Source organism: Martes martes (genome assembly GCF_963455335.1).
Source record: "Martes martes genome assembly, chromosome: 12".
Classification (NCBI taxonomy): domain Eukaryota; kingdom Metazoa; phylum Chordata; class Mammalia; order Carnivora; family Mustelidae; genus Martes; species Martes martes.
Genome location: NC_137900.1, coordinates 66299941 through 66313297, shown reverse-complemented (window position 1 = coordinate 66313297; position 13357 = coordinate 66299941). Strand labels below are relative to the sequence as shown.

Here is a 13357-nt window from a genome sequence, read left to right as displayed (position 1 = left end):
TCCCAATTCTTTTTTTTTTTTTTTAAACCATTTTTTTTTAAAGATTTTATTTATTTATTTGACAGACAGAGATCACAAGTAGGCAGAGAGGCAGGCAGAGAGAGAGGGAGAAGCAGGCTCCCCACTGAGCAGAGAGCCCGATGCGGGGCTCGATCCCAGGACCCTGAGATCATGACCCGAGCCGAAGGCAGAGGCTTTAACCCACTGAGCCACCCAGGCGCCCCTCAGATTTTCCTAATTCTATTTTATTTTTTTTTTACTCTGTATCTGAAAATTTTTTACAATTTTCTCATTCCTAGTGTTCTGAAATTTCTTCAAGATATAAGTAGGGGTGGGTTTATCATTACTATGTTAATTAATTTTACTTGGTACTGTATAATCCATTCCAAATTCAAGACATGGTTGTCTTCTACTTTATTATTTTTTTAAAAGATTTTATTTATTTTAGAGAGAGAGAGAGAGAGAGATAGATCACGAGTGGGGGGAAGGGCAGAATGAGAAGCAGGCTCCCCCCTGAGTAGGAAACCCTATGTAGGGCTCCATACTGGGACCCTGAGATCATTACCTGAGCAGAAGGCGAGCAGAAGGCAGGGGCTTTAAAAAACTGAGCCACCCAGGTGACCTGCCTTCAGCTTTAGATATTTGCTTCTATTACTCTTAAGACCATTTTAATCTTTACATTTTTTCTACTCTCTCCTTCTGGAACTCCAATTAGGAGAATTTTGGAGTTTCTGGATATATTTTCCATGAGTATTAAATTTTTCTCATATATATATTTTTTGTCCCTCCCCCTGCTATCCCGAGCTCCCTGTATTCTTGGAGAACTTTACAGTTGAATTGTTCACCTCACTAATTTGTGCTTCAGCCATGTCCAAATTGCTATCTAGCTCACCTCTGGGGTGTTATTTTGATGATCATTATTTTTAATTTTCCCAATCTGCAGTTGGGTTTGATTCCCTGAAGCCTGTTCTCATTTTCCCCCTCAGCTTTACTGAGATATAATTGACAAATAACACTGAATAAATTTTAAGGTGTATAACTTGATGATTTGATATACATATATATTATGAAATGATTATACAAGTAGGTTAGTTAACACATCCATCCATCACCTTACATACTTACCAATTTGTGTATGTGTGTGTGTGTGTGTGTGTGTGTGGTGAGAGCATCTATTCTCGTAGCAAATTTCAGGTATACAATACGGTGTTAGTAACTATAGTGACCATGCTGTACGTTATCCTATTTTCATTTTACAGATAGATCAGTAGATCATCCTTTCTTATTCCTGGTTTCACCCGTGGCCTTCATGAACACACCCACAGTCTGTACAGGATACTGTCATCATATTTATTTATTTATTTATTTTAATTTTTTTGTCATTATATTTAAAAAGCAGTATAAATCATTGGGATTAAGAAAACCCACTCATCCCAGCACCATGTAGATATTACTTTCTAGGGATATGATTTCAGCAAAATGAAACCTATCTCCTTCATGGTCTTCTATCAAGGCGTTCCTAGTACCTCAGCTTCCATCTCCATTATTTAGTTTCCCCCTGTTATTTGGTTAGAAAAATCTGACTAAAATTGGTTTAAACAATGGGCTAATTATTGTCTCTTCTACAAAGAAACCCAAAGGTAGGATGGCTTTGGTTTATTGACCAGTTTCAGCAGTGTCATGATAAACCAAATTCCTTCTATCTTTCTGCTCTGCCATCCTTAACACATTAACTTATTCTCTTAGGCTAGCCCCCCTATTGTTCTAAGATGTTGATCAACTGCCCCAGTATCTCATGAAGAAGATCTCCCTTAGATTTCCCCATGTGTCAGTGGCCAAAACTGGGTCACATGTTCCTGCCTAAAGCAACCACAAGCGAGGGGAGGGAGACCACCATGACAGCTTAGATAGTCAAGACTTAACCTTATATGCCCAACATGACTGAAGACCATGCCCATTTGGCGGATGGTGAACAAAAATGAAATTCATTATTGGCAAGGTCTATTGACTCGCCAGTCGGCACAGTTTGTCCCATGTGTGTTTCCTATTTCCTCTACTGTGTTCACAAGAAATGAAAATTGTGAGTTGGGGGAGGTGCTTTTCCGGTTTCTGAAGCATTTTGAATGTTTTCTTGAACTTGTGGACCAAGATTGCTCTTGATTTGACTTGTCCAGGTATTTTGATTCCCTAAGCTATGCTCTCCTTTCTTGTGTCCTTTGGCATACTGCAGATGTCCCTCTGGTTTAAACAAATATGTAAGACACTACATACCTTCTGGTTTATTTATTTATTTATTTTTTAATTTTTAAGATTTTTTATTTATTTATTTGACAGACAGATCACAGATAGGCAGAGAGGCAGGCAGAGAGAGAGGAAGGGAAGCAGGCTCCCTGCTGAGCAGAGAGCCCGATGCGGGGCTCGATCCCAGGACCCTGAGATCATGACCTGAGCCGAAGGCAGAGGCTTTAACCCACTGAGCCACCCAGGCGCCCCACTACATACCTTCTGATTTATGTGTAATTAGGAGTCCCAATATTTTCACTCTATAGTATTCTCTTTCTAGGGTGTTTAGGCAGTCTACCTCAAAGGCAAAGATTTATGTGCCTTTGAATGTGTGTAATTTGTAATACAGGACATGGCAATGCCTCAGTCTCTGGATTTCTTTATCCCTAAGGCTTGCCACTCTACTGTTTCGTTATTATACAATGACCAAACATTTTTATCTCATCTTTTTTTTTTTTTAAAGACTTTATTTATTTATTTGACAGACAGAGATCACAGGTAGGCAGAGAGGCAGGCAGAGAGGAGGAAGCAGGCTCCCTGCTGAGCAGAGAGCCTGATGCGGGGCTCGATCTCAGGACCCTGAGATCATGACCTGAGCCGAAGGCAGAGGCTTAAACCCACTGAGCCACCCAGGCGCCCCTATCTCATCTTTTTTTTTGATGTGCTCTTAGTGGATTACGGTTGCTTTTGGCAGAAAGTTACATCGGTTTCAAAACTCTGCGGTAAGTACTCTCGGTCGCCTAAAGTTCTTCCTTTCTTTTCTAATAGTACCCAAGTGTGTCCTTGTGCTTCAGTAATTCTAGACTTATTCCAGCCCCCACAGGTGAGTGCTAAGTGGTGTTGACCAATCACGGTGTTTTTTTCCCTTCATCCAGTGAGTAGTGTAGACACAGACTTGTGACATAATTTTTGCCAACAGGATGTCATCTGAAGAGAATGAAGATTGCCTGAAAGAGACATTCCGGAAATTTGGGGAAATCTTTCTTATCTTAAAAAGCAAAGAAACACAACTCTTTCCTTTGGATGTTGCTTTATCTTAATGCTGAGGATATGCTGAGGCCAGCCTGAGGACAAAACCAACACACACAGTCTAAGCCAAATGAATTACAGAGAAATGGAACTGAGGTTCTAATTACATGGTTTTCATGGAAGTTCGACCTTGGATTTCTTGTTATTGGATTAAATAAATTTTCTCATTTGTTAAAGCCATTTACATTGGAATTTTCTGTTCTTTGCTACTGAAGACTATCATGATCACGGACACTACCCTCATCACAGCAGCCCACCCTCTTTTGGATTTGGCCTGAGGCAGTGTAGAAGGACAAATTGCACAACCTAATTTTGTAAAAGAAAGGTGGGCAAGGTGGATTAAAAATTAAAAACCATCTGGAATTTCATGAGACATTTAATTGAATCCTCACAATATTTATGGCATACTTTCCCCACTAATGCCCTCACTTAAATCATAGAAAACTATGAGGCTGGGAGTTTGGTTTTCATTGCGATTGAGCTAGTCACCAGATAAGATTCTGTACTGGATTTTTAGCAATCTCAGCCCTGTGACTGCAGAGGATGAGGATCTTCTTCAGAGAGCATAGAGAAACTTTCAGATCATTGATGAGGCACATACATTGGGAATTTAAATCCCTAGGTTCAAAAATTTCTCCCTACTTTGTCCAGAGACATTAAGAACAGCTAGCCACTCTCATTATATTCATTAGTTTGCCAGAAATGTTTAGAGATCATATACAATGCCACTCAGCCCCTTGCTTCTTATTAGTGATTGAATATTTAGTAGTGATATTTTGCATGTCCCTATTGCCAGATTATGCCATGGGCTATTAGTGTTCTCTTTACTACTTGAAAAGGAGTCATTAGCATCTTTGAATCTAGTCAGAATAAAGAACCATTTCCAGAAACCCCAAAACCCATGCAGAAAAACTCTGTTTCTTTAGAATGTTCTCACAACCAAAATCTGTATTAGGGTTCTCCAGAGAAAGAGAACCAACATAATGTATATAAAGAAATTTATTACAAGGACTTGGCTCATGCAATTATGGAGGCTGAGAAGTCCCAGGATCTGTAATCAACAAACTGGAATCCCAAGAGAGCTGATGGTGTAATTCTAATCTGAGTCTAAAAGGTCTGAGCACCACGGTGCCTGGGTGGCTCAGTGGGTTAAAGCCTCTGCCTTCGACTCAGGTCATGATCTCAGGGTCCTGGGATCGAGCCCCGCATTGGGCTCTCTGCTTGGCAAGGAGCCTGCTTCCCTTCCTGTCTCTCTGCCTGCCTCTCTGCCTACTTGTGATCTCTGTCAAATAAATAAATATAATCTTTAAAAAAAATTAAAAAAAAAAGGCCTGAGCACCACGAAAGCCCATTAATAATGTAAGTTCTAGCCTGAAAGCTAACAGGCTTGAGATCCAAAAAGACCTGATGTTTCAGTATGAATCTGAAAGCAGGAAGAGAACAATTTCTTAGCTCACAAAGTCAGGGGAGAGGAGTTCCCTCTCACGTCAGGGAGGATCAGCCTTTTTGTTGCATTCAGCTTTCAATTGATTTGATGACGGGCGCCTGGGTGGCTCAGTGGGTTAAAGCCTCTGCCTTCAGCTCGGGTCATGATCCCAGGGTCCTGGGATCGAGTCCCACATCGGGCTCTCTGCTCAGCAACGAGCCTGCCTGCCTCTCTGCCTACCTGTGATCTCTGTCAAATCAATTGATTTGATGAGGTCTACCCACCCTAAGGAGGGCAATCGTCTTTTCTCAGTCTACTGATGGGAAGGTTCATGTCATCCAAAAGAATTCCCTCACAGACATATCCAGAATAATGTTTGACCAAATGTCTGGTCTGGGCACCCTGTAGTTAGTTCAGTCAAGTTGGCACATAAAATTAACTATCACCGCATAGGTAGTCCCTAAATTATTTCCATTTTGTAGATGAGTATGCTAAGCTTTGGAGAGGTTAACTTACCTAAGGTGACAGAAGTAGAGATGCCTTTACCATACAGAAGAATTTACAGTCTTCCTTCAAAATTCATGTAGCTATTATTGACAACTGGTTTTGACACCTGACAACAGAAGCTACACAAGTTTCTGTTGCTAGGGATTAAATAATTCAATCCTTTCTTACCTTCCTTATCTATTATAGCTTACCTTTCTTATCTTTTTTATCTGTTATAACTTCCACTATAATTGAGGTCAGATGTGGTAAGGGTCCTTATAATTCTTCAGTTTGATTAGCTCAACACATAATAGTAAAAGACAGACTTTCTCCTGGTCCAGAGGCACAGGGCCTAGAACACTTTGACTGAGATTACTATACATACAGTAAGAAAGAGCAGACCAAGCAGAGGTGTGTTCTGGCCTCAGGAAGAAAGGTTCAGTGAATGTTGTCCAGCATTGCTCTGAATGAGAAAAACTGGGACAAAGAAGAAAACCCATTAATAGAAAAAAATCTAGTTCAGTCAACTATAGAAAAACCATCCTGGCCATCAGAGTAGAGCTATGTGCAAAGTAAGTACATCTCTTTTTTTAAAGAGACTGTCTTTAAGAAAAGAGCTTCACATTCACCTCATTCTTTGCTCTGTGCATAGGTTTACTGGGTTTCATGGGAAGCCCCTAGACTGTGACCTTTTATAGATGCTGATACACAAAGGATCCTGAAATGCACAAGCCTGACTGAGGACCGAGGCACCAGCCTTGAGCGGTACAAAGGCTGCTTTCCCAGGCAGAGTCATTTCTAATTTTAGAATTGTGTGTGCAGTTAACGGCTCTGTAAGGACCTATTTTATATTTATATATTTTAGCAAGAGGCTTTCATTGAGGTTAAACAAAAACCTTGTTGTATAACCCTTAAACTGTCCCTGCTCCCCTTCCCCCAGGGATTCACTTAAAAACAAGTCCCGGAAACCACCTCCAGGTAACAAAGCCCAGATACAAAAGTGGGTCATGCCAGGTGGAGACATCCGATCAGTAGGGGGTTGCATACTGTCTCCCTAGCTACCAAGAAGTATGGGCCCCCGGCCTTTGGGAACCCTCTTGGCACCAATCCTAATCAAGGTGTAATAGGCTGATTCAAATGTCTACTAGGGTAAATTGTAATTCAATTGGTCACCTGTGCGTGGCCAGGCCCAACCGCATGGCCTTTGCCCTTAAAAGCTAGATTGTGAAACAGAGAAGGGTCGCCCTCTCTTGCAAGAGGTGCGGCAGAGGTGCGGCCCCAAACGTTCGGTTAGATTCTTGATGCTTGGTGCGAAATAAAGCTTTGCTTGACCTTCGCTTTGTATCAGTCTCGCTCCTCTAATCACGGACCCGTTATTGGGGCATAACAGGCTCCACAGGGGGCAACGGGCTCGAGAGTAGAGTATCAATATGTCAGTTGACCCCGGGATATCCATGAATGTATCAACTGATCCCGAGCCATTTGGATCAAGAACTAGATGCAAGCAAGGGGCTTGGTGCTCACTACAAGATTGCCATGGTGGTTCAGGGGATGGCAGGGAATGGCAGACTGGTTCTGGTATGCATCTTGAATTTGGCAGGACAGGCATGGTATAAGCCTTACTGCAACCCTACTCCTTAGAACAAACTGGGGCAACCCAGTATTGCATGTGTTAGCCTCCAAGATACACAGTGCCCTTGAGAGAGTAGCTGCCTAAAACACGGAAATCAAGCCTATATTTTGAAACAAAAAGGCTACTCCTGACCCTTCTGCTCTCTAAATCACCCCATTTGACCCACTCCCTCTCTTCGAGAGTGTGGTATCATGCCTGTTTGCATTCTCTGATTCAGAGGAGCAACATACAGCCCTTGTATCAGGGCTTGATAGGGAGCTCTTTAGAATTTGCCAGGAGAGGCACCCACACATTCATGAGTGCTTTTCCTCATCCTTATCATTCCCTTATCTAAATAGACTTATTGTTTAACTACCTACAGGCTCCATTCAAATTCTCTTTACTTCCAAATGAGTCATTGTCTCCTTTAGCTAAATTAGGAGGATGTTTGGAATCCGTCTATTTGACAAACTTTAGTTATTTGCTCTATGAAGCTGTTCAGGTCAACAGGCTTCCTTAGCCTTTCTTTTGTTCTTTCCCTCCTCCCTCTCACAGGGGGTCAGACTTCACAGGCTCTTCTGGGCTGTCTTTAAAAAGAGGAAATGCTTATTACGGGATTCATTCTGAGGCTATAGTGACCACTCATCCTAGTTAGCCGGAGGGCTTTGTCTTTGCAGAAGGCCCGTGTGGAGGGGTCCCTAGCCCTAAGAAATGAAACTCAAGTGGCAGGCTTCAAAGATCAACTTGAGGTCTGTGAAGTGACTCGGGGCTAATTAGGGGCAATACTAAGGTTGCCATGGCATAATGGAAGGAATCAGATTAGCTCACTGGTCCCAGGGATGGGAGCCCAGAGATGTCCCTTATTTCCAAGTGTCACAGTGTGGTGGTCTCTGGAGCTTGACTCAGTTATGTACCAATACTCCCAAGCCCAAGACTAGGAAACTAGAGTCTGTGGCTAGAGCTCTTGTGACACTTGAAAAGGCCTCCTAGATGGAAACCAGGATGGAAAAAAGAAGGATAACACTCACTCATAAGTCAACTTGACTTATGTTCTTGGAAATACCATCTGGGAGTCACACATTTAAATGGCCTCTCGCTGCGATGAGAAATGGATAATATAAAATCAATAAAATCTGCCAGCATTTTTCAGAATGTCTTACCGTGAACAAGAAAATAAAATCAAGACTTCATTGTTGTTATTAAAAAAAAAAAATCCTAAAATCTGTTCAGAAAATGAATTGCTCAGAAATTGGGCAACATTATGCTTAGGTGGCTTATACAAAGTGGAGAGCTCTGAGCCTGCAAATTATTCCTTCTTGTAACAGAATGCATTTTTCTCATGCTGTGCTTTTCTTACCGACACTATCCCCTGAGCCATCTAAGCAAGCAGATCAGGTTGAAAAACCTTTGAAAAGACGCAACCTTGGTTCAAAGGCACCTTCCTATAGTGAGGTCAGGAAGACTGGGATTCTAATACCAGCACTGACAGGTACAGCACTGCCTTGGGGTCGTCCCAGCTTCCCAGGGCTGTCTCAAGAACAACCAGATTCCCTCCGTGAAAGCACGGGGGCACGGCATCTGGGATGAATAGAGCTTTCAGCACTCTTTCCTTCCTTGCCTGCTTACCAAACTTCATCAGCCAGACACCGTTCAGAAGATGCATGTGAAGGTATGTGTGTGGAAACGTAAACCACTTTAGGCCAGAATGAGATGAGAGATCAGGCAAAGTTGTATTTAGCAGAGGTAAGTTTTTTTCCTAAAAATGACTAACTTTTTATTGACCACTTAAATATGGGCAGGCTGAAAACCAAGTAGCTTGTTAGGCATCCAGATTGTGTTTCCAAGTGCTCTAATAATTTCAATAATTTTTAAATTTTGCCTACACACACCCACAGACCCCCTCCTCACATACATTCACTCACTCACTCACATACTCCCGCATGAAAGGACCTACCAGTCATGCCTCTAGAAAGGCTTATTTGAGCAGGCACGGAACTAAAAGGTATAAACATTCCTTGAGTTCACGTCATCGTGACTCTTCAAATACTTTTGCCCAGTGGATGAAGCTTAAAACAAACAACATGAGCCAGAATACATTTTGTGATAATTTTTTTTCTTCTCTTTAGAAAAAAAAAATATGTACAAAAAAAAGCTAAGAAGAGCCAACATGGAAGGTGTCAAGAAAACATTCTGATAGGTACAGACAAGGGAGCTCCTTCTCTCAAAGGAGTTACACATTAGTTGTTACCATGCTAGAAAAATGAGATGCAGTTAAAATTCTAGAACAATTAAAAGCCACAAAGTCAAGCTGTTGCTCTGGGGCTCTAGGTTGTAGATGCTCTGATACCCTTTCTGTAAAATAATACTGTGCAAAGTGTAAAATATTCATTTTCATATAAAGTCCATACAATATGAGATATAAAACTGTTGAGTTGACAGGGGAGACTGGCACAGGTCGCTTTTTGGAAGGAAGTCTGCAGTGTCACCTGCCAGCCCAAGGACACGATTCCAGAAAGACCTTGAGTCTCTGAGCTAGGAGAAACCATTACTGAAGAGAGAACCATGTAGCCCCAACACCCCTCAAATCCAGGAGTCTCTGCCACTTGTTTATGTAAGTAAGTGACTTCATTAATAGATTACTTTAACTTAGAATACAAAACAGGTTAAGAGACAAGGACAAAAAGTTCTTTTTGAAAGAAATATTTCTTTCTGCGCAATTGATTTTGAGATTTACCATTAACAAATATCGCCCTCCCTGCAACTCAAAAGTTAACTTTCATTAAAATTCAAAAGTTCTGGAGGAGGCAGCAAGTACAGTAATAAAGGGTTAAAGTGAACTGTTATATTCATTTTATTTCTGTGCCTATAAAACTGAGAAAAGAAGGTTCGTGTACAAATTTCACAAAACAACATCAATCATTGAATCAATGTGGTTCTTCAATGCACACTGGAACAAGGAGAAAATTTTGTTGGTTTAAAATTCTGGCATAAATATATTAAAGCTGACCAAAAAAGAAAAAAAATGAGGGCAAGCTACATCACTTCCTCATACAAAAAAATGTACAAAACATTAGCCTCTAACTAGATAAACATAATACTTGTCTTCACAGTTTGACATCAAGTAACTGTGTGTCTTGAAGTATTGAATTGGAGGGTGATTAAAAAAAAACAGCTTGTGACACCTCAGCTGTCTCAGGTGACTTCGGTCATGGAGGCAGAGTGATTCTGCAAAGACAAGCAGATGCAGACTCAGCATGGGCTGACTGACTCCTGTGCACACTCACTCTTCCTAGGCTGTGCCCTTGCGCTCCTGTCTCCTGGCTTTGCACAGGCTGTTCCCTCTCCCTGAAATGCTCTTCCAGGGCCCCTTAAATTGTCACCTCCTCTATTACATCTTCCCTGATACATTTTTTTAAAGTTTTTTTTAAATTTTTTTTTAAGTTTTTTTTTTTTTTTTAATTTATTTAAGTAATCTCTACACCCCATGTGGGACTGGAACTCATGACCCTGAGAACAAGAGTTGAATGCTTTACTGACTAAGACAGCCTGGTGCCCTTAAATCTTCCCTGATTTTTTAACCAAAATAGAACAATTTGTTCAACTAAACTTGGTCTCTATAGAATTATCTTATATTATACTTATTCAGTTATATTCTAATAAAAACATCTAAGGATCTCAAAGTAACTTTAGCTGTATCCCACACTTTTAATGTGTTCTAATTTTTGAAAAATTTCTGTATGATTTATTCTTTGAGACATGAGCTATATAGAAATGAGTTTAATATTTTCAAATGTGTAGGGTTTTTGTTTTTAGGTATAGATATCTTTGAATTTTTTCTCTAGAGAATGTAATCTGTGTGATACAGATACTGTACAATTTCTTGAGACTTCTCTGTGGTTTATTTTCATGTTTCATGTGTTTTGAGGGCTCTATACAATGCACATTAGATCTACCTTACTAATCATCTGTATCTTCACTGTATTTTGTTTGCTTATTAATTAGAAATGTGTTATAATCTATACTATGATTGTAGCTTTGTCTTTTTTCCTTGTAATTCTATCAATTTTTGCATATACACCACATTTATACAACCCCTACCTCTTCTTTATATAACTTATATATACAGGACCCCCTTTTTGCAGACCCAACACTTCCTCTTGTTTGAACTTAAAACCCCTAGTCCGTGGGGATGGGAAATAAAAGAAACTGTGGCGTTAGATCTGATAGATTATTATGGGGGTTTCTTGATTTCTGTTTGTTTTTAGGACACTAGAGACTTATAGTATATTCCTGAGAGCTCAACTACATAGTTTAGAAATGGAGTATTTTATTTTTCAAAGTCCTTTTATCTGCCATATTTGTGAGAACTAGAGCTTGATGCATTGCTTGCCACAGTGTGAAAAATAACTTTTCCTTTTGTGTTTTTACTTTTATAAGATGCTTCCTTTTTGAAAAAAACTTCTGGGGTCAATACTTTGGTCATTTACTTGTGTATAAGATTCTAGCTGAGATGAAGTGGTAAAGATGAAGTAATCCAACAGTTGAAGGTAACTAAATGAATTGGTAACTAAGTGAATTTGGGCAGATCTCTGTAACTTTCCAGGTCTTTTTTTCTATTTAATACAAATTTCTATCAGTAGTTTCAAATCAAGGGGGCCATTTGACTCCTCTGGGAATATTTTCTCAAATATAAATTACTTTACTTCAGAATTGCTGAATTAGAACCTCTTGGAGTAAGGTTCCAGGCATCTGGGCATCAGCATAAATTGGATTCTTTTTCTGCTAAAGAAAAAAAATGTCTCCCCCTCCCTAAATCTGGAGACATTGAGAAACTTTATACCAACCCAGAGTAGGTTAATATAACTGTTTCCTCTTAACTTCATTTCTTTGTTAATATAAACTATGTTTGACAGGCCCACAATTACTCAAAACTAAGGGTGACTGCTTGGGTACATGTAGGCACAGGGGTGCAGAATATGGATAATTCCACACCTGTCTCTTTAGGATCAAAATCACTCTGTGGGTTCCTGGAATGGGGCCTCCGTGAGATCACACTCACTCTATAGGACCACAAAATCATGCTTTGGAAACCTGACCATTTTTGGTTTGTTGGATTCTGTAATTACTTATTTTTTGGTTTTTCTTCAGTACTTGGGAAAGATCTTGGAAAATGTACCTTGTCTCAATCAACTATGCTAAGGGGAATCACAGAAGATAAATATGCAAATCTGAGTTGATGTTTTAGAGAGGAAGAAAAAGCACTGGAGCCGTGGGGGCTCCATGTGGCAAAAGGGAAAGAAAGAAGGTCTTGGGAGGAAGAAAAGTTGGGTGACCAGGTCCCCTCCCTATCCAGTCTTCTTGAGGTGTCTTGAACAGTGGGATGGATTTCACATGTATGAATGCATGCTCTGAAGAAAGGTTCATATTTTCTCTCAGATCCCCAAAGTTCTTCCTGGGAAGATGGTTCTATCCCAGAAATTACAAAGGAGCCAGCTTCTAATAGAAAACCTAGGTGTTGGCGTCTCCCAGAGAGTTCTTGCCCCCAGGAGAAAATACAGGCATATTTATTTTGGATGAGTGGTAGCTTAGTTCAAACACACAAATCCCTACTGCATACTTCCTTTGAATGCTAAGGGATGTAGATTTCCAAATGGAATTTTCCTTGAGGGGAATGCCAGGCTGTGGGGTATCATACATTGAGTAGGGCCTTTAAGACTTAGATGGGCCTGTTTTAATTTTGACTTGGTGACCTTGGGCATGTTTCTTAAATTCCTTGTGCTTCACTTACTTCATCTACAAAACAGAATTAACAATACCAGTTGCAGAATTGCTGTGAGGACTCAATGTGATCGCTTGCAATAAATGCTAATTTTCTTTTCTTGGCCAACAAATAAAGAGTATAATCATCCTAACTACACATAGAAACGTTTGATACTAAAAGCAGCTGCTTTGTTACTTGAGTCTTCTACAGTTGGTGTGGAAGGCATCACTTGAGAAGTAATCTCTCTATCCAGCATCCTGTAGCTTTGCTTTGCCTGGCCTACAGAAGTCCTGGTATTCCTTATTAATTTCTATTTTCTTTGGAGATTCAGATAATGACTGCCCATGGTCTGATTTTAGGTTCTCGGTTTTGTCTGAAGTGTTTAGTTCAGGTTTTGGTTCTGGCTTGCCTCTATCCATCAAACATTTGTTTCACACCTAGTGAATGCCAGGAAATATGGAGAGTACATAAGATATGGTTCACAGCGTTCAGATCCTCAAAGATCTCCAAGTTCTTGGGGGGAGGGGCAGATAAGAAGGGACACTTTGGCCTCCATTGGGCAAGACAATCACATGAAGGGCTGTGTATTAAGAAAAGACCTCATTGTTAACCAGATAGGGTGACAGACATGGAAATAAAGATACATGGATAGATTTGAAAGAAGTTCAACTACGGTCTGTAGTGAATAATAATATATATGTTGAAGGAATCTTTTATCTATCTTGTGGAAGATCAGTTTTTGAAACTCTGTTTGGCACTT

At 40.3% G+C, this 13357-nt stretch overlaps 1 protein-coding gene across 1 annotated transcript in view; it reads right to left on the bottom strand.

Annotated features, from left to right (window-relative positions):
* Window positions 1-10028: 10028 nt before the first annotated feature.
* PLPPR1 (phospholipid phosphatase related 1) overlaps window positions 10029-13357 on the bottom strand; it is a gene marked incomplete at both ends in the record, with an annotated part of 107763 nt that continues 104434 nt past the window's right edge. The window contains one exon of the mRNA XM_080820001.1: window positions 10029-10061. Within this exon, the coding sequence (XP_080676127.1) occupies window positions 10029-10061 (33 nt within the window). The remainder of the gene's footprint in view (window positions 10062-13357) is intronic.